The sequence below is a fragment of the Carya illinoinensis genome, chromosome 14 (assembly GCF_018687715.1).
Source record: "Carya illinoinensis cultivar Pawnee chromosome 14, C.illinoinensisPawnee_v1, whole genome shotgun sequence".
In the NCBI taxonomy this organism is placed as follows: domain Eukaryota; kingdom Viridiplantae; phylum Streptophyta; class Magnoliopsida; order Fagales; family Juglandaceae; genus Carya; species Carya illinoinensis.
Genome location: NC_056765.1, coordinates 25,499,919 through 25,527,195, shown reverse-complemented (window position 1 = coordinate 25,527,195; position 27,277 = coordinate 25,499,919). Strand labels below are relative to the sequence as shown.

Below are 27,277 nucleotides of genomic sequence, written 5' to 3'. Positions count from 1 at the left end.
CAGTTTTATTTCGTGAGAAGAATGTGGGAGGTTTGTATACGTGATAATACACACAAGGGAAACCCACATGCAATGTATTTGTTATGGAAAATAAAAAAATGAGTAGTGGTGGCAATTATTGAATTATTTCAATCTCCAACCAGCATGTTTCCTAATGGAGTGGGGTCCACTCAATTATTCGAATCCCAAACATAGAGTCCAAATCCCATACTCTGAATTATATTTTATTGCCCGGAAACGTGTTTAATTAAATCTAATTTTTAATTTATATATTAGGCAATGATGTACCTAACACGTCGCACCTTTTGATTTATATTCCTTTTAATATAAATTGCTAATATATAAAATAATTTATGGTGGAGTGCATACCTTGATGTAATTACTAATTAATTAATGATGTATCCTGCATGATGTTAGCTAATAATTCCATTAAAAAAATAAATTAATAATTTAAAATTATGAAGTTTAGATTATTTTATTGAATAAAAAGAAAAAAATCGGATAACAAAAACTGTTAATTTATTAAAAGGGCAATATATATATTTATATATTAAATTGGCTAAGTTAGGTGTAGTCATGATTTGTTTTGAATTATTGCAATGGGCCTCTAAAGCCTCAGGAGTCAAGAACCAAACGACGTGCGGAATTATTGGCCAAGTTGACGCAAAAAAATGTTTTTATTGGTCTCGATCACCGTGATGCTGCTGTCACTGCAGCCATTGCCTAGACTGATCGACGAATCCAAGGGGGGCCAGGGGCGGCGGGGGTGGGGATGATTAAGAGATTAGAGTAAGTGTAATCCCTACATTTGTTCACATATTTTTTTAAAAAAAGTATCCCCATGAATATATAATTAATTGAGGCAAAGACTAATTAGTCGTTCATAATAAAATAATACAATATTTCACTCTAAATGTTTAATGGGTGGATGCATGGTAGGAGCACTGACAAAGTGGAGGAGACCTCAAGTCAATATACATGTGGAAAGCTTATATAATTGGAGCTAGTAATAATGTATTCCTCAAAAAAAAAAAAAATATATATATATATATATATGGTCCTTAGCGGCTGATTAAGAACTTGAGGATCTGAGGTGACGTCGGCATCGTAGGGAAATTTCCTCAAAATATTTTAAGCATATAATTTTTTAATATAATTTTTATTTTAAAATTTGAAAAATTTATATTATTTTTTTTTTGTTTCATTTGAAAGTTTAAAAAAATTATAATGATTAAGTAATAAATAGGTAAAAAATTGAAAATTTAAAATTAAATAGTACTTTTATATATGTGAACGATCCTTACAAATGAAATTATTATATCCTAAAAATCTTTTGATTGGAAAACCCCAAGATTAGTGTTAACGTTTAAATATTATGGTATTTAATCCTATTTTCCTATATGTCCAATTAAATCAAGATTCAAGACCAATCTATAAGTAATGATGATGACGAGCTAGACGTTGCAAATAGAGATGATAACCATGACAATAGTGTTTGCAGCTAGCTATAGCTAATATGAATGAAGTAATAGTGTTTGTCATGTAGTAATAGTAGTGGAATCAAGGTTAACAACAACCAAGGCATCAACTCATTATAGTGATTAGGCAATTTTTAAATAACACAAAAAGGTGTTGGTTTATTTTATTTATGAATGCAATTAATCAATTCACCCATATAATTGAATCCACCACTCTAGAGACTCTCACTCACTAACCCACTCAAATTAGCATATTAAATTCAATATTTTTGTCTGTAAGACAAGCAATTAAAGGGCTCGAGCAATAATTTTGCTTTATTTAGAGAAAATAAATATTTTTAAAAGCCTCTTTCTCGCTCTCTAAAATATTTCACAGATCTGTTATCTAACAGTAATAATGTTTTCTCCGGCTTTCAGGGAATAAGATATCTTAATTAAATTATCCAAAAATGTAAAAAATAAAATAAAAAATCCGTCATCTTTTTACGAATTACGATTTCATGCATTACAATATTAATTCATGGATGGAGTCACTCTTATGTCATGCTTTCATAAACAAAAAGTTGAAACAAGTAAAAAATGTACATCGAAATTACCGGATGATCAAACCCATGTGCGGTAATTATTTGCAAGCTTCCACGACAATAATTGGGTGATAAAGTGAAATGAGTGGACATCAATAATATATGTGTATATAAAGTCGTGCGCCTCAATGACAAGACAAGCTCTGTAAGATTATTGAATAATGTCTTTTCTTTGGTTAGGTAAATAAAAGGGTGAAAAAAACATATATATATATATATAGAGCAGCATCAGCTAGCCCAAGAGCATACTACTTGATTAATTCAGAGGCCAAAATGTCAAACAAATTGAGCTAATTTCTCAGTCCATATCAGACTGCATGCCACTAATTTGTGGATTAGGTGCTTATCATGATGATGATTTGATTGGACTATAAAGAACCAGCTGGTGCACTCGCCAATTTGTGTCTGCTTCTCCTTTTGATGTGATCACTCTCTGCCCTTTGTACAGGTTCACGGCTTTATATGAAGTCACTCAAACAGTTATTGTGATCTGAGGATGACAAAAGGAAAATAAACCATCACCAAGATGCTCAAGCAATAGTTTTCAAGAATCTTAGCATCCGAGCCCGCAACTCTTCTATTCTAGTTGAAGTTGTTTAAAGGTACCTGCAATAGGTTTAGTACCCAATACAGCACCGAACAAGTAGTTGTATGATTTTGTATCCATCACAAGAGAAATCCATCAATCTAGCTCATTGATGCGAGAAACAAAGGAAAACTAATCATAAAGTACTTTTAGAAAAAAAATATGCACAAAGCTGATTAAAACCTTGGCGATCTGCAGTCCAAGGACAACAATCCACACTGCAGAAAGTACACCAACTTCCTTCCAGTAAATATTCTCAAGAATAGAGACCTGGGAATGTTATAAATCTCAGTTATGAAAATCACGAGTCAAGTAAGGATTGACTGAGTATTCTAACCTTTGCTTTTTCAGATTCCTTGGTCTCTGAACGAGTGCTAGTGCTTGGACCTGCAGGTAGAGGCTTGTATTTGACTTCTTGATCAATACCTCTATCTGATTTAAGAATATATTAGCCTGGCTAAGAATTCTTTGAGAAACCCAAGGTAGAGAGAGAGAGAGAGAGAGAGAGAGAGAGATTAACTCACTTTTTGATTGCAAAAATCTAGTAGCCTCCTGGAAATAAGAGGAACAAGTAAGAAATTAAGTGTTGAAGCATAAAGAACTTGATGGAGGTTCTGCGAAGAGGAATAAACGGAGAGAGAGAGAGAGAGAGAGAGAGAGAGAGAGAGAGAGAGAGAGAGAGAGAGAGAGAGAGAGAGAGAGAGAGAGAGAGAGAGAGAGAGAGAGAAAGAGGTTCAGCAAGATGGGGAGTGGAGAGAGAGATAAGAGAGAAGAGAGAGACGAAGAGAAGAAGAATCGAGAAAAGTAGAAAAGTAAAAAGATAAAGAAAAAGGACAAAAAAGACTAAACACATGAAAGAGTGAAGGCATGAAATACACAGAAACGAAATGAGAATTTACTGCTCATTCCTGTAGCAGCGGGATAGGCGCTTATTATTATAGAGAGATATAAAAGAAAGAACACGGCAAAATAGTTTAATCAAAGGAAAGCTAATTCATTCAAAATTAGAATGTGTTTTGTGTGTAAGCGTTCGCTTCCAAAAGTGGAATTTTGATGAACTATTAATTCATTCAAAATGGTTTAAATTATGAATTTAAAATTGGAGGAAATATTGTATTTTGGTGTTCATATACAAATGAGTGATGATAAGATTAGTTCATAAATATTGGTTTAAATTTTGAAATTATGAGTGTCGAACTTAAAGTATCAATGTGATAAAAATATTTTTCTTAGAGTAAGTATAAGAATATCATTGCAAGGTTTCTTGTATCAAATAACTGTAAATTCAAAGAAATATAAACATGTCAGATTTACATTTAAAATTTTGTTTGGGAATAACTCTAGTTATAAATTCTAGTTTATCCATAGGCTGGGCTCCGACGTCGGAAAGCTCAATTCCCACCTCTGACTCTAACCAAAGTTAGAGGCCAAGTTGGACTTCGACTCCGATTGAAGCTTTGAAGTCGAATGTTGGAGTTTTGATCGCAATGGCCCAGCGAGCTGCTGTTTCGAGCTGGGCCAGAAAATACTATAAAAAAAATAAACAAAAAAATAAAAAACATGACAAGATCCAAATCAAAAGCTTCTAAATTCATAGAATCATAAACATTAAAACACCTAAATCCCTAATGTAAATTAAAAGACAACATCATGCAATAAAAAAGCACATAAATCCTGCTATAAATTTCTTTTTATCTTTTTTTAAAAGCACCTAAAATCCTAGAATCATAACCATTAAAATCTAATCAAGTAAGCAGCAACACAAGATCTAAATGCACACTTGCAAAATGTAAACAATAAGGCATCACACAAGAACATACTCACTAATGAGATTTATACCTGTAGAGGGCTATTGCAAGTTACAACTTACAACTTACAACTCCCTCCTTGACTCCTTCTCTAATCCCATCAATTTGACAACTAAAGTCACAATTTTATATAGACTTACACTACCATCACCAAAGTTATATGGAAATTAAGTTAAATAATTAAAGAAATAACCAACTCCTCTTAACTCCAAAAGCATAGTCCCAACCACCACCATGGTACACTACCAGGCACCAAGTAACAACTCAAACTTCAAGTATTTCACATTGTTTTAGAAATTAAACAAAATTAAACATTACACGACTTAACTAAAGGATAATACTAACAGTGAAGTTAGCATGAAAGTTAATGATTGATAATCATGATTCATCTATCGGTTTCCTTCCCATAATGCGTCTAATTCAGTCTTATGCAATTATTGTGAGGTTTATAGATAGGTTTACAAAAACATAAAAATTATAAGTTAAATAATTAAAAAAATATAAATATCTAATTAGTTATTTAAAAATGAAAGCTAAAAGATTAAAGTTACCCGACTCAAATCTATAGCTATTGACATCATAAACACTATCTAGTCCAATAGACATTGACCTTGGCCATTTTTGTGTACAACTGAGGGAGGGCCTCTAGAGATCTTGGCGCCAATGAATTCCTATAAGTATACAACACACGATCTTTGGTGCTAAAGACCTACTAGAAGCAAATTCTAGTGATAGGAATAACCAACACATCTCAGGCTACTCAGAAAAGGATCGAAAACTTAAGTGTGAAATGTATCACTAAGTATCTCAACTTTCTCCATAAAATATCGTTCAATCTAAGATTTACACTGCATAATATTTCTTGATGTTGTGGATTATAGAAAATCTAAGATCCAAATATTTAATGTTTTACATTAAAATATTTAACAGGTAGTAGTTGTTTCAGTTAGGAAGCCTAGTTAGAATAGATCAAACAATGGACAATTTAAGAGGAATGGTCAGTGGCGGAGCTAGGAATTTACTCTAGGGGAGCCAAACAAAACTAGAACGACATACATAAAATATTTTCTATTCTACTTTTATACAATTTTTTTTTACGATATATAATAATCTGATAGGAAGATTTACAATAAAAATAAAATACGTTTAATACAACTTATATATTAAAAAGTATTTGATATGTCAAGAACAACATGTCATTGAAATAATATAAAGATATTCATACAAATATATTAAACAAAAAAAATACAGAGTATCTAAAATTATAACTTAGGTTCTTTTAAACAAAAAAAATATCAAGTATTGAATCTAAATCAAAATTCTTAGCTATTTCTCTTTCAATATATACAACTAAATTATTTGCTAAGAATTCATCTTCAATCTTGTTACGAAATTTTGTTTTAAAAATCTTCATAACTGAAAATGCTCATTTACTGTTTGCTGTAGACATTAGAAGAGTCAAAATTAGACAAATCAATCTATCAATAAGATTATATGTCTTTAATTTCTCTATTTCTACCAATCTTCGACATAAATCTGTAATGGATCTCAAATCTTAAAATTTCAGATTGCTAAGCACATCAACTTCAAAATGCTTCAATTGAAATTTGAAATTGATTTTCTCATTCTCAGAAAAATCAAGAGGATAATACTCTTCCGCAAGACAACATATATCATTAATATTAAAGGATTTATATCCATCAGTTGGATTCAAAACTGAGCTAAGGGTTAAAAGTTTTGTCGTTCTTTCACCAAACCTATTATCAAACTCTTTCATTTGAAAAATAGAAAGAGGTTTGAAATACTACCGGTTATTTAGATTTTTTTTTAAAAGTTTATTTCTAATAAAAATATGTATTTTATTTTATATGAGATGTGTTTTATTTATTTCATTTTTATACCAGATTAAATTTTATGGAGGGGTCAAAATAATTTTTAAAGGGGCCAATACATGATAAATTAATATTATTTTATTAAATATATATATTTTCAAATTTCCCCTGCCCCAATGTGGCTCCGCCACTGGGAATGGTATCGATGGAAACCCTTCCAAGCCTAGCTAGTAGTTACCATAACATGATAGGATGCCATATGGGAAAGGTAGTTTTGAGACAAGATAATCATTGATCCTGATCAGCCTAGATTTTGATATTTTTAGTTATATAAATGACTGTCTATACAAACGATAACTATATAAAATTATTTAAAATATGTCCTATCAATAAATATGATCAAATCTACAATCAAGAACAATAATAATTTTGGGAGAAAGGCTTTTTTTTATCAAGACTATGCTGATACTTTCTCTTATTTGGGGTTAAAAGCAGCTACTTGTTTAAAATAATTACATTTTTCTTTTAATATATAATAGATAAATGATATTTGTAGTCTTATATTAGGTATTGTGATGGCTTGAATTCTATCTGTTAACTGCATGTACTATGTTATTTTGTAAAAATAATTTTTTGACATGCCAACATTGATTGCTTCACAAATGAAGCCAGAGTAAGGAGCATGCAGGAGAGACACTTGAGAGATGCCTTCAGAAGAGATTCTTAGGACCCTCTAAGAGGAGGGTTTAATGGAGTTCAATGCCATGCTCTGGAATATGTCTCAGATGTGAGCCTTTTATTGATGACTGTACCCTTTTTTTTTCTTTTTATTGGCACGTGTCTGGAAAATAACATCCGACTAATCCTGTAGGTGTACAGGCCCTTGCTGAGGAAATTTTTGCAAGTACGTCTTGTATACAAAAAAAATTTGAACCTTAAATTGGAGATTATAACCCAAAGCCCAGGGCTTTTTCTTTGCGTGACTCCGTCATAGGTCCTGTTTTGCTAACGTTTACGCAATATTTCTCAATGAGCTTCTGTTGGTGGTTGCAGAGAAACTTTTGTAGTTTGTAAACCATCGTCTCAATACCTATGGCCTGGCCTTTAGGGTCATGTTTTGTGGTTCACATTTTACATCTTCTTGATATTAAGTTTATGGATGGTGATTTCGTATTTCTGCAACATCATTGGTACAATACATTCTCGTTCACAAGTTTTATATTATGAGAAAAGTAGCCGAATGTCTTTTATGGTTTGTGGTAGAGGAAGAAATCCTTTTGTTGAATCCAAATTAATGTATTTTTTTTTTTTTTCCCTTTCTTTCTACTAGATCATAACATTAAACATGATATTTAAGATAGTGGGCAACAGCGCCGAGGAGAGACATCCCTCTCTCCAGTGAGCAATACTCTTTAAAGTATTTCCCAATCGATATAGATATTAGATACAGAGATTCCCTTCAAATGCCAACGAAAACTTCCACTTCAATCCCCAACTTGGCGAGTAGCTACTCTACATCTTCATCATCATCTTCAACAATATTTTCCTCATGATCTTCCTCATCTTGGACAATATCTTCCCGGTCTTCATCCTTGTCTTCCTGGTCTTCAGGATCTTCTTCGTTGTCCTGCTTTTTCTTGCCATCACCACTTCCTGAGAATAAGAGGGGAAGAATAAATGCAAGTTCTTCACAAAGATCTAATAGAGTAGAAATTTTCAGCCAAGGGCAAGGAAAGGAGGAAGAGTGATATGTGACAAGTATAATAAAGAATAAATGAACAAAAAATAACATAAGAATAACATATTCATTCATATGGTCAAAGAAGTATAACACCAATATGTAGAGGAAACATGTAAAACCAGAACAAGGGAGAGCCTCTGACAAAGATCATAAGGTGCCAACTATATGAAACCCTGGCTGATCGTACAGGATGATAAGGTTTAAAGGGAAAAACAATATGCAAATTGGAGAAAGATGAGAGCAGTAACAGGCAAATAATCCATGCTCTTAACATGGGACAAATAGGTCTTGGGAGCCAATATACAGATAGCAAGCCTCGAAAAGAATACGCATTAGAGAATGGGCCAAGGCAGGCTCCGAATCAGGAAATTTGTCTACAAATGGGGAAGCAATTTAGATAGTATGCAAAGGCCTCAAGGAAATAATTGTATGCAACATGAATGAGGCGAAATCACCAACTCTGCAGAAAATGATTAGTGGTGGAATGGCAACATAAGATTATGGAACACCAGCAGGACTTTATATGGCATTCGTGTAGTCAATCATCCATGGACGTCAGATTCCAACTCTGTTATCAAGTTTCTTTCGACAATATAAATAATCTCCTTGCGAAAGGAGAAGGAAAGTAACATGTTATACGAGAGAAAACATACCATATTCACTGAAGATGACTCCACCAGAACACAATCCTTCCTCAATCTTGATGAGTTGAAGCGTCATTCTGGGTCCAATCTCTTGAAGCTTGACAGCACTTTTTGTAGATGCCCGATTAACTCTGCCAAGATCACTAGCCAGAGTCACAGTCGCTGCTTCATCATCTGCTTCACTTTCTGATCCATACCCAGCCCTAAGTCACAAGGAAAATAAATATAAAACCAAAATAAATAACAAAGAGTAATCCATCCCACCGCATAGTTTTACATGGATATGTATATCTCTCTTAGTTTTCGTTCTTTCTCTATCTTCCAATTGGTTTTTTCTTGTATTGATGTAAATCAAAGATGATGAATAAAGACCACAGTTGACCTCAAAAAGAAATTCGGAAATTCAAAGCCATCCTCTGATGTGTCATCAAACCATTGCTCTCATTGAAGGAATTAAAACAAGTATAAAACCAGAACAAAATTACCGATAAAAAAAATAACAAAATTCAATGCAATACAAGAAACTAAAGCTTTTTAATTTAAAGAGGATGTCCGTATCTTTTTCTTCATCTATTCTAGCTTGATTGCCTCACCTTTTTTTTTCTTTAATCTCCCCTTATTCCTTATCAGAGCATCAAAATAAAATTATAAATGGAAAAAGAAAAAAAGGACACTTGGCCAGAAATCCTTGTTGGAAAACTGATACTCTGTTCATACACCTGTACAATTATAATACGAGGACCTTTAGACCTCGGGAAACACAAGCAATGGATAGTATAATCTCTCAATCTCAATATTAGATGCAAACGAAATTTCCTTCAAGAAGATTAAATTAACAAGAGAGACTCCTTACTTTGTGACAAAGTCACTCACGTCTTGAAGATTCCTCAAATCGGGGACTTGATGGTTCTGCACAAATTTCCTAATTTTACGGGAGACACCAACAGGCTGTAATCTTATGGAATAGTGCCGAAAATCAATAAGCTTTGTGTCCTTGTTGTAATTAAGCAACAAAATTCTCTGGCAAGATGAAAGCTTGACCTGAACAGTAAAATAACGTTCAGAGGGGATATAATATCATGTTGAGATGCTCCGGCACAGAAATCAAATTTGTTTGAAAACTTACAGTGTTTATATCAATGGCGGGAAAAATGTTCTGAAACATTATTGTTGTGAGCTTTAGGTGCTGATCACCAGTACCAAAACCGGAAAGAACAATCTGCTCATAATATAATTAGAAATTAACACTGGCATAAATTAAAGAAACAAGCGTGCATCATCTGTTTTGGTTAAATTAGGCAACGGCATAGCAGCAGCCCTTTTCTCTTCAGAAGAGCACATATTAATATTGGCTAATAGAAGAAAGGCATTTAAGGTACACAGGGAGGGGGATGGTGCCAAACATTCAAGAAGTTGCAAGTTGCAACTATGAGTTCTTCAGACACATATATTTTAATTAACAGGGTATGTCTTGCGCTAAAGACTGGTAATGTTGCAGATGAGGAAGAGGAAATTGCAAATACGTAAAACAGCTATTTTAGCAATTTTTCTTTACTTTCTCTTAAATGTTTTATCAAACCAACAAATCTCAATATGTGTGTACTAACGTTTGGGTGAGTATATGAAATTACCAAAGGAGCATTTTTGAAAAGATCTTGAGGGCATCTAGGACGCAGTTGAGATTGAGCAACATCAACAGCCAACGAGTATTCGTGTATTTTAAATGTAAGGGTGGGGCCCTGTGGGGTCCTTGCAACCCGCAAGTAGGGTGCTGTTGCAGTTTTTGAGATTATGAGGAAATGTGTTACGCCCATAGGACCAGCAACATTCAAAAAGTCTTTGAGATTATTTCGTTTCTTCTCCTGCAATAATAATAGGAAATTAACAGAATTAGAAAAATACAGCACAACACATTATGACTGGAAATATAGACAGAATTCAGCATACAGACTGCTGAGAATTCCTTAAGGTAAATCCACGATATTTATTAAAATGAAACTGCCGTTGATATGTTGCATATGACTTCTTTCGAACTCAGTTCATAATAGTCTTTTTTTTATGACGAGGTATCCAAGAACTTTCATTACCCTAGATAAGGCTCTAGTTCTCGACTAATCCCCGAGGTAAAAGACATCTCCGCCAGCAAATTTGTCACCTTCACCGCGGTGCCTTGTTCGCAAGGACCAGAGATCAGCCAGGAGCAACCCACCTGTAGGGTCTCCTTTCGATGCCTTCCTTGCCCAAATTGGGCTCACTGGGGAGCCTTTTAACCTCCTGCTTAGGAGGGTTCATAATAGTCTTTAGGAAAAGTTAATAACTCTTCTCTAAAGCATTATATATTATTATGCAAAAAGTTTTACCACCTTTTTGTATAGGAAAATGTTTTATTATAGCTAATCAAAAAGTTTTATTCATAAGAAAAGAAGGCATAACACAAGTACACAAGATGTATATAGTGTAGTAAAATGAATTTATGACTCAAAATTCATTCTTATGAATTGTGTACTTCAATCGGTCTCATGTCGCAAACATATATGGTTCAAGAGACAAAGAAACAGAAAGTGAGAAGCAAAGCAGAGAAAAGATAATCTTTACCTTGAGATTGAGGGCAGTATATGGAAGCATCAACTTTCTCAAATCCATTTGAAGTTGTCGGAGAGGACCAGGCAACTTCCCTCTTGAAAACACAAAGCTCATTGGAATCTTACTGCCAGTGATATGATCCACAGTAGGTTGCTTCTTCTTAGCAACCGGCTTCACAAACACCTTTTTCTTCTGCTTAATCCAAATGACAATTAAGGAAACCAGGAAATACTAATACAAACTCATTTTCTTTCCCAATAAATGGAAGAAAAAAATAAAAATAGAAAATATCGAAATCTGAACACTAATACAAACTCGTTTAGATATGTCATTGGCATTTCATTATGCTAATTTAAGAATCAAGATTCTAATCGCCCACCGCGGTGTTTGAACCCACAACCAATTCTCTCTCCCAATTAAAACCAAAATATATCCTAACAACCCGCAGTTCATTTTATTTTCCTCTTCTTTCTTTTCCAAGCAACCAACTGCGGGGAAGGTTAAGCAAAAACAAACATAACCAAATTCTACTTACATTTTTTAACCGAGCCATGCTTCCAAGAATCCTTCCCGATTAAATAACTTGCACACCTAAAAAAAATAAAACAAATATTTGGCATAATCCAAAACATAAATTATCCGCAATTTTATGTAATTATACCTAACTAGACATCAATCAAGAACAAGCACAAGACCAAATAATTGATAAGGTAAAAAACAACAAATGGAAGTTGAAAAAAATTATAAAAAGATCAAATAAAGTAAAAATTAAAAAAAAATAAAGATAAAATAAGATAATGTAAAAAACAATTGAAGCTTGCAGCTGCACGTACTTGATAAGGTAAAGATCAGTGCCCAATAAAGAAAATCATGTGACATTCTTGTACATGCAATTATTAATTCTTACATGGAGTAACTTTCTATGTAATTAGCCAAAAAAAAAAAAAAAAAAAAAAAAGAAAGAAAGAAAGAAATCAAGGAATTTCTACCCAAATCATGTAGCAAGTGCCTTATTTTTTGTTATTGGCATTAGTATCAAGAACAATGTCTGCCACGCCTAAAAAAGTAGCAGCTTTTAACCCCAAATAAGAGAGCTAGTATCAGCATAGTCTTGATAAAAAGACTCTCCCAAAATTATTACTGTTCTTGATTTTAAATTTGATCATATTTAATCATATTTATTGATATGAGATCTTTTAAATAATTTTATCTATTTATCACTTAAATAGACAGTCATTTATATCACTAAAAATATCAAAATCTAGGCTGATAAAGATCAATAACTATCTTTTTTCAAAACTGATTTGGCATCTTAGCATGTTACGGCAACTGCTAGCTAGGTTTGAAAGCTTTATGAATGTTTACGACAAAAGTGGCCACTACAGCCTAGGCTTGAAAGGGGTTCTATCAATACCATTCCTCTTCAATTACGTTGCAGGGGAGAACCCTTAATCCTCTTAGTACTTAAATAGACTCTGGTCATCATGAAATCTAGAGGTATTTGTGTCCCACTAAACTCATTAACTAAATAGATATATTTGAACCAGTATAAACCCATAGAGATATGGGTGTGTGGGACATTGAGTTTTAATAAAACTCTTAACACCACTAATTCAGAACTAAGAAACTGAAGAATACAGATCACAAATTAATGCTTTTGGAACAAAGAAACCAAAGCATAGTACACTACATGAAAGCAAGAACAGTCTCAACTCGCAAGAGGGGAAAAATGTACATTGATACAAGTAAATTGGGAGAAATCAATGTTTAAGAATTATATTATTTACTTGAAAAAGTACTATTTCCTCACATGATTTTGCCCATGCCAACACTGATCGGTTCCCAAACCACTAAATATTCAAATTGTATCAGATCATACTAGATCGCCTTATGATCAATATATATTATATATATTCTATATATCTCAAGAGGTAAAAAATCAAATATCATAAGAAAATAACTTGGATCATAACATCCAAAGCTATATTATATATAGGTAGAGAGAGAGAGAGAGAGAGAGAGAGTATGATATTACAGAGCTAGCGAAGATAGAGATGCTCACAGATATATGGTTGCAACCATGCAAACCAACAAAACATCTAAATATTTAGGCTTTGGATACCTTATTTTTTGTGTTTTTGGGTGCTAATTAGTCATAACAACTGTGATTATAATCACCAAACCCACAGCTTTAAGTACTTCTTAAACTCTATGTAGACTGGTTTTACAGTTTTACTCTCTTATCAATGATCAAATCCCTTCCTGAGATAGGATCGATTTGGGATACCAAAACCTGTGGTGGCAAGTTTGTTAACACAGCCTAGAATTCCACTTTACAAATTGTAACACAAATCCACACACCCAAATCATGAAACATCAATAGATACTGAAAAAAAAAAAAAAAAGATCAGTTGAAAGTCGGAAATAATAAATCAACAATAACCCACGTCCACAATGACCCAGAAAAATCTGTAGCCAACCAATCGAAATACTTAAAAAATAACCCAAAAACCCACACCGAAACCAACACCAATATCATTCATTAATCAAAAAAGCAAGGAGTATCTAGCAATACCTTAGAGGTGGGAGTGGGGGCGGCGTGAGAGACTGGGTGCGATTTGAGACTCTGAGAGAGGAGGAGACTGAGAGAGGTGGGAGTGGGGGCGGCCGGCTACGTGACGAGAGCTCGGGGGCGGCAAGAGTTGAGAAGGGCAATGAGGTGTGAGGGCCGGCTGTTAGGAACTTAGGAACCTAACGGGGTTGAACTTGAAGCGGGATTTGAGACTGAAACATGAAGCGTCGTAGAAGTCACATCTCGAAACGGGATCGTTTAGGACGCTTTCGTTTTGGGAAGAAAGAATAATACGCTACGTTTTTTACGTTAGTGGAGTTGTTCATTTTGGAGGGGCAAGGCTGTGCGTTTTGTGCTGGGAATCACAGCTCACGTTTTCTGTCATTGTATGTTATCTGTCCTTCTATATTGTGTTCTTTGGGGTCTGGAGTCGTTTGTCTTTTGCCTAATTGAAGATTCTGGACTGTAGGTTGAGCACATCGAATATATCTTGAGTTTTGCTATATACAAAAAATAATCGTGTATTAATCTATATATCAATATTAATTCATTCATATTTAAAATTTAAATTAACACTATTTTTAATAAAATTTACTTTTTGATCAATCACATCATATTAGTAAGAGTAAGAGAGAAGCAAACTTAGTATGTTAACGAGGTTCAGCCCCAGTGCCTACGTCCTTGCCTCAAGCTACCCCTTGAGGATTTCCAAATTCACTATTCAATCTCCTTCAGGTGAAGATAGAAACCTATTACACATTTGAACAACACCGCTATAAAGGATCCGTGTAGAACACCCTTTATACTTACAATCACCTTACACGTAGTGATTCAACTATTCCCTGAGTAGAATATTTTCTACACACACAAGGGTTATACACACCCTTTTACTAATACAAGAGCTGATAGTAGGTAGATTATTAGAAAAACACTTCTCAATGAGTGGAATAAGAATAATACAGCACAAACTATATCTCTCAAAATGAACAATAATTAAGGCTCAATGCTTAGAGAAGAGAGAATGAAAGCTTTGAATGAATGTTATATGCTCTTGGTGTTGTAAATGTGAAACTCTCAAATGATCTATTTATAGGCATATAAGACTTCATATTCAAATTTAAAAAGATTCATATGTCAAAGATAACATCATTCATTTTTTCAAAAAATTCAAATAAAAGGCTCTTCTTTTTCAATTGTCAAAGACAACATCATTTATTTTTCAAAAACTTCAAACCTAATATTTTACTTTTGGCATATGACAAAAGGAGCACACTTTACTTTTTAAATATTTCAAACCTAATCTTTTACTTTTTGCATATGACAAAAAGAGCACACTTTACTTTTCAAATATTTCAAACCTAACATTTTACTTTTTGCATATGACAAAAGAAGCACACTTTACTTTTCAAAATTTTCAAACAAAATCATCTGCCTTTTGCATAAGTCAAAAAAAGTATCAATCACTTTTGAAAATATTCAAATAAAACATGCACATATGAAATATGACAATCAATCATCTTTAATATTTTCAAAGTTCAACCCTTTAATCAAGGCATGCACATATGTAAGATGACTATCAATCATCTTTCAAAATTTTCAAATTTAATTTTCAAAATATTCATGCACATGTAGAAAATGTATTTTAATGCTTTATGATAAAATATTAATTTTGAACCTTAATCATAATTTCGAATTTTTAAGAGATTTACAATATTACTCTATGACTTTAATGTGAACTTATTCCCTTCTTACTCATACTTGTTTCCTTGATGTGCTTGACTTTATTGTGTAGACAACTTGAGCTTGAGACTCCTTTATTCTTTAAATTCATTTGTTATCATCAAAATCTATGTGTAGATATATAATTACACAAAACTTGAAACCTTAGGTTCAACACTTTTTCATATATCTTATCTCTTTTTATCAATGCAAGCCTTTGACTCGGTTTCATTTGCTTTTTACGATCGTTCGCATTTTATTTTATTTAATCATTATAATTTTTTAAAATTTTTATATAAATTAAAATAAATAATTTAATTTTTTCGAATCTTAAAATAAAAATAATATTAAAAAAATATATTCTAACAATATTTTATTTCAATTTATAATTTTTATCTTAACTCATTTAATTTTATATGCGAAAACAAACACGATTATATATACCAGGATATATTATTAATATATAATAGTAATTATATGCATGAAGTGCAACATATAAAGGCAAGCAGTACAATCATCCTTGATGCATGAATAAAAAGTAAGGGACAACATGTAATGAAATTAATTTCATTAAAATATAATACTTATAAGAAGATTAATTCTCAAAAGATTAAAGGGCAAGAGACATTAAAAGAAACTTACAGGAAAGAGTATTTTGGAGATTGAGAGTGACAAGAGACGGAATGAGAATGACTTCAGATGAAAAGTTCTAAATGTCATTCTATGCTTACAATCAGTCTATTTATAGACACCATAACAATAACAAATAGTAATTTACAATGATATGTTTGACATAAACAGTAACTCTAATAACTCTTAACACATTTAAACATTAAATAGATGAGGGCGGCTAAATAGTAAATGGACAGCTGGGCGACTGGCTTTTCTTCAAAAAGATAATGCTTATGACATATTCTGATGGGCATCTTGAACAATAATCTAAAAGAATGAAAGTTTCTAATATATTCTGATAAGTATCTTGAATAGTATTTTGATAATAGATAAAAAAGACAATAATCTTATGAGATTATATAATTTGAGGGTCATAATTTGCAAATTCCAGTTCAAACGGATATTGAGAATCTATTATCTGTGAAAGATAATATGGCGAGTTGCCTTGAGAATGAGAGGCCTGTTGAGAGAGAGAGGCTTGTTGTAATGGTGATGATGTTGCTTGCTGTGTTGGATATAATCTGACTTGATGATCTTCTTCTTCATCACTGTCCAAGACTTGCGACTTGCCTCAATTAATTTTTTCAAGTCCTTTTTATTGGTAATTGATGCTAATTGAGCCTGGAATATGCTTCTCTAGATTAGAACTTCAGGGGCCTTAGTAAAACATTTTTACAACATAGTCATAATTGTAATTTTTTCACAATTTTACAGAAACTTTGTGGGCTAAGAATATAATATTTTTGAGAGAATGATGAGGTTTAATGATATATTTTCACTTCATAATCCAGTTTAATTTGGTTTTAAGGAAAAAAAGAAGTGGTAAACGATGTGATAATGAAGGTGGATAATCATTTTGTAATGTAAAAACTTAGAGATTTTCCTAGAGAGGAATGAGAAGAATGAGAGATTCTAGTCCAAACTGATCTTACCATATTAGAAACCATCAAAAGAGTATTTTAATTTCCAGTAATTTGTTAAAATGAAGAAACCAGGAATGATGCAAATTCTTGTTCTATCTTTAAAACGTTTTAATACATGCCTGCTGATAATCATAATAATTAAAATAGGGAGGATCATATGACTGAGAAAATCTTCTACTCAAATAAGAGCTTTTTCCCCATTGTTCTAAGGTAAGAACTTGTTTAATAGTGACTTTGTGAAATACAAAAATCGAAACTGTAGTTGGAGAAAGTTGGGATTGGAGAGAATATGAGATTTCAGAAATAATAATAGAATCTGTATCTATTAAAATAAATTCATAAAAATTTTGGGTTTTCGTAATATTTTGTGGAATATAATGCCAATCCGATAATAGAAAAGCATCAAGTAATTTTTGAAAATCAGATAGGTGCTATAATTCAAACTCAATAAAAAAGACCGTGTGCCAATGAATTTTGAGGATAATAGGAGTTGTAAAAGCTGAGATAATGGTGGAGGATTGATAATTTTGGAAGGAGTAGAAGCAGAAGAAGAAACTACTTTTTAGTATATTAGTAATTTTGGAGAAGATAATGATAAAAATAGATTATAAGATGACCTAAAGTTTTTGTGGTAATGTCTTTAATACTGTATAGGGTTTTGGTGTGATGGAAGGACAATGTGAAGAATAAGAAGGAGATGGTGGTCTGGCATAAGAGGATTTAGATTTTACCCTGGATTTCAAGAAAAACATGATTTTCTCTATAAGAATTATTGGGATAGAAATCAGGAAAAGAATTAGAATTTTCTTTAATATGTTCAATATTGTTGAACCCAAGGTTTCAAGTTGTGTGTAATTATATATCTACACATAAATTTTGATGATAACAAATGAATTCAAAAAATAAAGAAGTCTCAAGCTCAAATTGACACAATGGAGTCAAGCACATCAAGAAAACAAGCATGAGCAAGAAGGGAACAAGTTCACATTAAAGTTATAGAGTAATGTTGTAAATCTCTTCAAAATTCGAAATTGGAATTAATGATCAAAATTAATATTTTATCATAAAGCATTAAAATATATTTTCCACATGTGCATGAATATTTTTGACAATTAAATTTGAAAATTTTGAAAGATGATTGATTGTCATATTTTACATATGCATGCCTTGATTAAAGGGTTGAACTTTGAAAATATTAAAGATGACTGATTGTCATATTTCACATGTGCATGTTTTATTTGAATATTTTCAAAAGTGATTAATACTTTTTTAGACTTATATAAAAGGTAGATGATTTTGTTTGAAAAATTTGAAAAGTAAAGTGTGCTCCTTTTGTCATATACAAAAAGTAAAAGATTAGGTTTGAATTTTTTGAAACGTAAAGTGTGCTCCTTTTGTCATATGCAAAAAGTAAAAGATTAGGTTTGATTTATTTGAAAAGAAAAGTGTACTTCTTTTGTCATATGCCAAAAGTAAAAGATTAGGTTTGAAATTTTTGAAAAATGAATGATGTTGCCTTTGACAATTGAAAAAAGAAGAACTTTTTATTTGAATTTTTTGAAAAAGTGAATGATGTTATTTTTGACATGTGAATCTTTTTTAATTTGAATATGAAGTCTCATATGCCTATAAATAGATCATTTGAGAGCTTCACATTTATAACATCCAGAGCATACAACATTCATTCAAAGCTTTCATTCTATCTTCTTTAAACATTGAGCCTTAATCCTTATTCATTTTTAGAGATATAGTTTGTGCTGTATTGTTCTTATTTCACTTATTGAGGAGTGTTTTCTGATAACCTACCCACTATCAGCTCTTGTATAAAAAAAATGGTGTGTATAACCCTTATGCTTGTAGAAAGTGTTCCATACGGGGAATAGTTGAATCACCACGTGTAAGGTGATTGCAAGTGTAGATGGTGTTCTACACGGATCCTTTGTAGTGGTGTTGTTTAAAGGTGTAATAGGTTTCTATCTCCACCTGAAAGAGGTTGAATAGTGAATTTGGAGATTCTCAAGGGGTAGTTTGAGACGAGGACATTGGCAGTAAGGCCGAACCTTGTTAACATACTGAGTTTGCTTCTCTCTTACCCTTATTCTTTATATTTATTACTGTTTCGTATTTTATTTATATTTTATATTGTATATTTGATTTATAATTATTATTTTTTTTAAATATAACTCAATTCACCCCCCTTTTGTGTTAGTCATCTGGGCAACAAATATCAATATAAAATATATTTAATATAACTTGTCATCTAGCAAATATTTGTTTACAAACCAAGCTTTTAACATATTTGATTAAAACTTTCTTGGCTGATTTACAATCAATTCTAAGTAAAAAATTTTAATTTAACAAATCATCTTGAAACTTAGAAATGCATAATATAATAGCCAAAATTTCTTTTTTAATAGTACTATAATTCTTTTGAGCAGGATTCTATCATCCTGAATGGAATTGAATAATCTATTCCGTTTCATTTGATAATTTTTGTTTTATAATTCATCCATTACCAAGATCGGAGGCGTCTGTTTCAATAATATTAAAAGTATTAGGAGATGGTAGTCCTAAATATGCTAATTTCTTAATATGAGTTTTTATTTGTTTTATAATATTTGTATGTTCCTCTGTCCATGGAGGTGGATTCTTTTTTAATCTTTTGAATAATAATTTACATAATGGTCTAAGTGCTTAATGAAAATTAGCAACATAATTCAGACTTCCTAAAAATCTTTGTAATTGTTGCTTATCTTTTATTTCATCAGAAAATTTATTAGCAAATTCTATAGCCCTACTTTTTGGTGTAATAGTTCATTAATAAATATCATGTCCAAGGAATCTAATCTTATTTTGAAATAATTTAACTTTAGATGATAAAACTAATAATCCATTTTGTTTAATAAATTTAACAAAGATATTTAAATGCTTCAAATGTTATTCAATAGATGAAGAGAATATTAGTACATCATCTATATAAACTATAGAAAAATGAGAGAAATGCGTAAATATTTCATTCATAATATTTTGAAATTCACTTGGAGCATTTTTTTTAATCCAAAAAGTATAATATTTCATTCATAATGTCCAAATGGGACTAAAAATATAATTTTATATCTATCTTTTTCAAAAATTTGGATTTTCTAAAATCTGTTTTTCATATCAAATTTTGAAAATATAGAGGCATCATAAAGTCGAGATAATAAATCTTTTTTGTTAGGAATATGGTACCTAATCCATTATAAAACTTTTTTTAATAGCTTATAATTTATGACTAATTTAGGAACATCTCTTTATAATCCTTTTTTTTTTTTTTTTACATAAAAAGCAGTACAAATCCATGATCTATTTTTTCAAATAAGTCTTTTAGATAATAAATTATTAATTTCTTTTTTACAAAATTCTAATAATTCCTTATTCATTTGGATTGGTCTGACTTTAATAGGAATATTCTTTTTAGAAAATTCTTTTTCATAAGGTAATTCGAATATATTTTATTTTCTACTCTAAAATGTATTAGATAAATTGGAACATACTTCTTTTTCAATTATATTTTTTCAATTATTAATTTTTTGAATTAATAACAAATCTTTTAATTGTTCTTTAATTCTTTTATATTTTAATTATTGTTTTAAGAAATTTATTTGTTTTTCTTTTCTTTTGATCTTATTTTTTGTTAAAAAATTAATTTCTTTAATTAATGAATCTTCTTTCAAGAAATTAATTTGAGATCGGAGGCAATAAAAGTTTAAAGTGAATTTCATTTCCTAATATTTTATAAGAAATTCCTTCTTTTATTACAAAAAAATAGTAAAGTGAGGCAAGGAATGAGTTTCCTAATATTAATCAAGTGTTGATATTCTTTACTAAAATAAATGTTGTTTTAAAGCAAATTTTATTATTACAAATATGTGCATTTGATAATTTATAATTTATGTTTAATTTTGCTCAATTAGCTTAAGATAAAGTCTCTTTTATTTTTTTAAAATACATAAAATGTATTATTCCTTCTTATATACAGTTTAAATCTGCACATGTATCTAATAAAACAATTGAAAAAGACAATTCTTCATTAATAGAGATAGTTTCTTGAGTATAATATTTTTGAAAATTTATTTTATTACGTATATTAATAAAATTATCTAATTCTTATTTGGTAATTATTGCTGAGCTTTCTACTTGCTCTTTTTAAAGAATATCAATATTTTTATCTGTTTTTTTCCATTTTTTAAATCTTAAGTCACTACATATAATCAAACCAGTTTTATTAATAGCAGATATTATATTTCCATATCTGAGATTAATAAAATCAATAGTTCCATCTGGGTTTACTAAAAATTCTCGTACCTTTTGGGTAAAGTAATATGGAAGTTCAGCTATGAACTTTTCCTTTCAGTATGACTGTTGAAGTCATATCTAATCATAACTTTAGTTAGAAAGACATCTTTATATTATCTAAAATCGAATAATTAAGGACATCTTAAATTGATTAATAAATCACTAATTCTTTCTTTAAATTGAACAAGATCACCTAAGTATATCATGAATTTGTCAGAATAATATATTATGGTATATTGCTTTTCTAATAATCATATATTGTAAATTTACCATGAATTTCTAATGGTAAATTGTTTTTTCTAATAATTAAATATTTTGAATTTACCATTTATAAATTCATAATATATTGTTTAGAATATAATCTGAGACTTGAATTAAATAATTTAATAGAAATGATAAAGTATCTTAAAGAAAAACAATTGTTCCTGAGATTGGATTATTACTCAATGATGGAAAGATATCATGTATATCAAAGTAAGCAAGCTTCAATAGAAGAATTAGAAGATTATTATGACTTCTTAAGATAAAAAATTAAAAGCATGACAAATCACCTAAGTATTCTTGCTTTATAATAATTAAAAAAAAAAGAGTAAAAATTCACTGATACAGATTTTTAATAACAATAACCTACATAAAAGAAAATAGAATATATTGAGAGTTTTGTGCTAGTAAGCCATGAAAATCTGTTGATCAACCCGTTTGTGCCAAAAAGGCTTTAAGGGTGGTTCCTGTAGTGTTCCATTAAGATCTTAATCTATTTATTTCTCTTTTATATAGGAAATATTTGCATAAAAATTCTGTTTTAATGAATTCTTTATTCAAACCTGAAATACCTACCACTAATACATGTATAGAATCTGATAATGTAAACCAAGAAGATTATAGCATAATAGACATAGAAAGAAATTTACAAGATTGGACAATTCCTAATGTACCTAAAAATCAAATATATAAATAATCAACTTCTTCTAAACTATCATTTCTTACTAGTTATACAATAAAAATAGTGGAGAAAACTATTAATCTAAATAATGATTATGAATTATTACAATTATTAACAAAAGAGACCATTAAACATCATAAGGAGAAGAAATGTGATGACCCGATTTTGAGTGTATTTTCGCTGAAATAATTGTTTTTATTTTAATTGATATATTAGTTATTTATTTTAATTTAATTGCGTTTTAAAATTGGTTTTTTTTTTATTTAATTTAATTTATTTGATGTTGTGTTTTATTTCTTTTAGTTGTTTTGTGGTTTTAATCTTTTTGGCGGTTTAGTTTCGTTTCCCGGAATGAGGATTGGACCTCATTTCTTTTCACATCTTTTTTTTTCCTTTTTTCTCTTTTCCCTTTTTCTTTTCCCTTCTTTTCTTTTTCCTTTCTTTTTCTTTTTTCTTCTTTTTCTTTTTTTCTTTTCTTCTCCCCGCGTTCGGACCCCCCCGAGCTCTCTCTCTCCTCCCTCTCCCTCACGCCGGCGTCCCCTTCTTCAGCTCAGACCGCCGCCGTCCGGCCACCGTTCGGACCCCCACCGGTCCCATTCTCTTCCCCTCCCTCCGGTGCACCACCCCACCCAAGCTCACTCCCAACCGGCCGGCCATTTGGCCGGAAAAAGCCCAACAAAGCCGCACGGTTTTGGCTCCGATCCGTCGTCGTCGCTCCACCTCCGGCCACCATTTCTTCACCACTTCATCACCGACTCCTTGCCGTCCTAACCCACCCATTTCCGGCCTCCAACGACCACCGGAACAGCTCCTACGAGCTTATTTTCCGTTTTGGGTAATCCGGCCATTTCCGGCGATTCCGCCGCCACCCACGGCCAATCACCACTTCCAATAGCTTCACAACCATCCCTAGACCATACCCTATCAATCTCGTGTCCTAGTTTGTCCCCGTTCAAAAGTGGGTATTTCACAACCCACGGCCACAGTGAATTTTCACTGTGACGTTGCTTTTCCGGCGCCGTTTGCAACGCTGCTTGTTTTCTAAAATTACCGTATAGCGCTGTAAATATTTTCCAAACCCTATTTTCAGATTTTAATATATATTGCTCATTCAATTATTTACTGTTGTTGGTTGTTGATTTCGGACTAAGTCCGAGGAGTTTCGGGGGTCGGATGGATGGAGGACGGAGTTGCCTGTTTATTTGAGTTATGATTGTTGGTTTATTTTATTATGCATTGTTATGGCATTACATGGTGCATGCACGTGTGTTTGTGAGATTTGTGTGAAAAGCATGTGTATTGGCGTGAGTGGTTTTACGGGTGCGTGTGTATCACGAGCCCAAGCCGGGATGGGTTATTATCTCGGTGGAGCTCCTCTGGTCACTCGGGAGTGGAATAAACTGAGTGATGTCCCCTGAGTTGTCGAGAGCGATGACGGGAGCGGGGCTAGGGGATGCTTGGCTACGAACGCGCCGGGCGCGGAACCGGGCATCATCCTACTCACCGACTCCGTGGCCCTTCGCTGGTGAGGGCTAGAGGATGCTTGGCTACGCACGCGCGGAGCGCGGAACTGGGCATCGCTTGTTAGGTGTCGCACGCGCGGTGGTACTCTGCGGTGTGGCACTGGAGCCAGGGTGTGCGGATGACCCCTAGGGGAGGTCATGGTGCATACGGTTAAAATTGGATAATGGTTTGTGAGGCCAAATGGGACTTTTGGCGTGGGCCAGATGGACTTCTGGGGAGATATTGGGCCAGATGGACTTTTGGCGAGATATTGGGCCAAATGGACTTTTGGCGGCCAAATGTGACTTTTGGCGTGTTTTTCGGAAAGGATGTGTTTTTGGGCCAAATGGGTTATTGGCGTGTGTGGAAAACTTGTGTTTTATGGGCTTTGTGCATTGGGCATGGTTCATGCATCTTGTTTGAGTTTTATGTGTTTTTATCTGGTAGTGTTTGGGTTTTACTTACCTGCGGTACCATTCGTGGTCCCGTAGCTTTTGGTGCAGAGTTAGAGGACGAAGAGGAGGAGGCTGAGCCCGAGGATGCGGCTCCGCCGGGTTGCTGATGCTATCTTTTATATTTGTTAAAACTGTATTTGTGTTTTGTAATATTTTATCTATGTACATTTTAAACAGCTTGTATTACGTTAAGAAAAATTCTGGTACTTAGTTATGACTTTCGTTATCAGCTGCGCGTTTCTCTATACACATCTGTTGCCTTGCACACACTCGGCACCCGTCGATGGGATGGTGACCCGGGTTGTCACCATCCGGACGTCTCAATTTCCCCGTGTTCGGGCGTGGGGATTTGGGGGCGTGACAGGTGGTATCAGAGCGGTTTGGCTCTGGGTAAAACCACATGTCCCGTAGGTAGTACCAGAATGTTTTTAAAGTTGTGTTTTTGAAAAATATGTTAAGTATAGTTGTTTTATTTGTTTTATTTGTTTGGGCTTGTTTGCTTGTTTTTATTTTATTTAGTTATGTTTTGGCATGCTGGTTCCTTTTGTTTCTTGCTGTGTAGTGCTGTTTTTTGTTTTTGTTGGTTTTATGATGGTTTTATTTGTTTTCTTAAAGGAGGGTCAAGAGTGGTGTTGTGACAGGAAAATGGGGAGACCAGGGAGACCAAGGAAAAATAATCAGGAACCACAGGACAATACCTCCAGGGATGACTCCATAGCCGAAGCAATTCGGCAGATGACGGAGTTTATGCAACAGAGTGCGAGGTCTCAACAGGCAGGGCCTTGGCCACCACAAGGACCTTGGCCACCACAAGGGGGTCCTTGGCCACCATCAGGAGGACCTTGTCCACCATCAGGAGGGCCTTATCCACCGTCAGGAGAGCCTTGTCCGCAACAAGGAGGGTATTGGCCACAACCAGGAGGTCCCTGGCCATATCAGGGAGGGCCTTGGATGTATCCAGGAGGGTCCAGTAGCATGGTGCAAGCCGGATGCACCTATGAGCGCTTCTTGGCGCATAGGACTCCACGCTTCACGGGAAATGAGGATCCAATTCAGGCTGAAAAATGGATCAAAGATCTGGAGAAGACTTTTGAAGTGTGTGGGTGCACTGAGGCACAGCAAGTACTTTACGCCAGCTATCTCTTGCAAGGTACCGCTTCTGATTGGTGGGATACCAAGAGGGTGCTGTTGGAATCTGAACTAAGATCTTTCGCTGCGGTGACCTGGCAGCGTTTCAAGAAGGAGTTCAATGACCGCTTCTTTCCCGCATCGGTAAGGAAGCAGAAGGCAAGAGAGTTCTCCAATCTGGTCCAAGGGGGCGCGACAGTGGAGCTGTACGCCCGGAGGTTCATAGAACTTGAGCGGTTTGCTCCTCACCTTGTCGCCACTGAGGAGATGCGAGCAGATCGTTTCCAGGAGGGGCTGCGTCATGACATACGCCGTATGGTGGTCAGCCATCGGATATCCACTTTCCAGGAGCTAGTGGATGTGGCCACCCTTATAGAGCGGGAAAATAATCTGAGTATGGGCTCCCCTCCAGGGCAAAAGAGGCGGAGTTTTTCTGGCGAAGGAAGCAGCTCGGGTTCGCCTCAGAAGTTTGTTCAGCGGACCGGAACTCGACCTCAAGCATCCTCAAGTGTTCGCATGGGAGGACGTATGCCTGTTTGTGGAATTTGTAATAGAGCTCATGAGGGCGAGTGTCGGACGAGTAGCGGACCCCAGTGTTATCGGTGCGGCCAAGTGGAACATATTGCTCGGGATTACCCCGTCAGAGTTCAAGGAAGCCGTGGAGGCAGACACAGTGGGAGAACCAACCCGACACAAGTAGTGCAAGCCCGAGTTTATGCTGTCACACCCGGAGAGGTGGACGATGAGGCACCAGCGACCCATGATGCTGGAGTAATCACAGGTATGGATTAATTTAATTTTTAAGTTGGATTTAATTTTTGGTGCATTTGGTTTCTTCGTTGTTTTTTTTTGGATTTCATGGGTTGTGTGTTTGGTTCAGGAAGAGTCCGTTTGTATGAGTTTTATGCTTGTACTTTGTTTGATTCCGGTGCTTCACGATCGTTTGTGTCTTCCACGTTTGCTCGGGTGTGTAATTTGGTCACGGAACCATTGCCGAAGGCTATGGTAGTGGCTCTACCCGATGGTGAGATGGTGTGGTGTTCCAAGATTGCTTTGGGATGCCCGTTAAATTTTGAGGGAAGATTTTTGGATGTGGATTTGGTGGTGTTCAAGCTGTTGGGTTTTGATATCATCCTCGGGATGGATTGGCTATACCGATATTCTGCGAGTATTAATTGCAGAAGTCGGATAATTAGCTTTCAGCTTCCAGATGGTGATTGTCTGGAATTTGTGGGGAGTAGATTAAAAGAGAAACCGATAATTTTATCGGCAATTCAGGCAAGACGAGAGATTGCATGGGGAGCGGATGCATTCTTGGTGCAGATGGTGTCCACGCCGTCTGAGAAGAAGTCTTTGGCAGACATTCCAGTTGTGGAAGAGTTTCCCGATGTGTTTGTGGATGACTTGCCCGGACTACCCCCTGTTCGGGAGATGGAGTTTGTTATAGACTTGGAACCTGGAGCGGCTCCTGTGCATAAAGCTCCTTATCGCATGGCACCGGCTGAATTGAAAGAGTTGAAGACTCAGTTGCAAGAACTGGTAGAAAAGGGATTTATTCAGCCTAGTACGTCGCCGTGGGGTGCACCAGTTTTATTTGTTAAGAAGAAAGATGGAACCCTCCGTATGTGCATTGACTATCGGGAATTGAACAAGGTGACCATAAAAAATAAATACCCTCTCCCGCGGATTGATGATTTGTTTGACCAACTTCAAGGAGCAGCCGTGTTCTCTAAGATTGATCTGAGGTCGGGATATTACCAGCTGAGAA

The 27,277-nt window shown here is 33.8% G+C and overlaps 1 protein-coding gene and 1 long non-coding RNA gene across 3 annotated transcripts; both read right to left on the bottom strand.

Annotated features, from left to right (window-relative positions):
- Positions 1 to 2,258: 2,258 nt before the first annotated feature.
- LOC122293232 lies at positions 2,259 to 3,298 on the bottom strand. The gene is made up of 4 exons (XR_006237215.1): positions 3,173 to 3,298; positions 2,986 to 3,080; positions 2,669 to 2,918; positions 2,259 to 2,552 (listed from the first exon to the last, which is right to left on the bottom strand). It is a non-coding gene; the product is annotated as an uncharacterized LOC122293232 (long non-coding RNA).
- A 4,317-nt stretch (positions 3,299 to 7,615) lies between these two features.
- Positions 7,616 to 14,081, bottom strand: LOC122295044 (peter Pan-like protein). 2 transcript variants are annotated; one of them, XM_043104064.1, is made up of 8 exons: positions 13,905 to 14,081; positions 11,792 to 11,851; positions 11,269 to 11,448; positions 10,305 to 10,535; positions 9,800 to 9,892; positions 9,527 to 9,714; positions 8,683 to 8,876; positions 7,616 to 7,941 (listed from the first exon to the last, which is right to left on the bottom strand). In XM_043104064.1, exons 2-8 carry the CDS (start codon positions 11,807 to 11,809, stop codon positions 7,796 to 7,798), a joined length of 1,050 nt encoding a protein of 349 aa, XP_042959998.1. In that variant the 5' UTR covers positions 11,810 to 11,851; positions 13,905 to 14,081; the 3' UTR covers positions 7,616 to 7,795. The 2 variants fall into 2 exon arrangements, with proteins under 2 accessions (XP_042959998.1, XP_042959997.1); XM_043104063.1 differs by having other exon boundaries at positions 11,792 to 11,847; positions 13,832 to 14,080.
- Between the last annotated feature and the right edge of the window lie 13,196 nt (positions 14,082 to 27,277).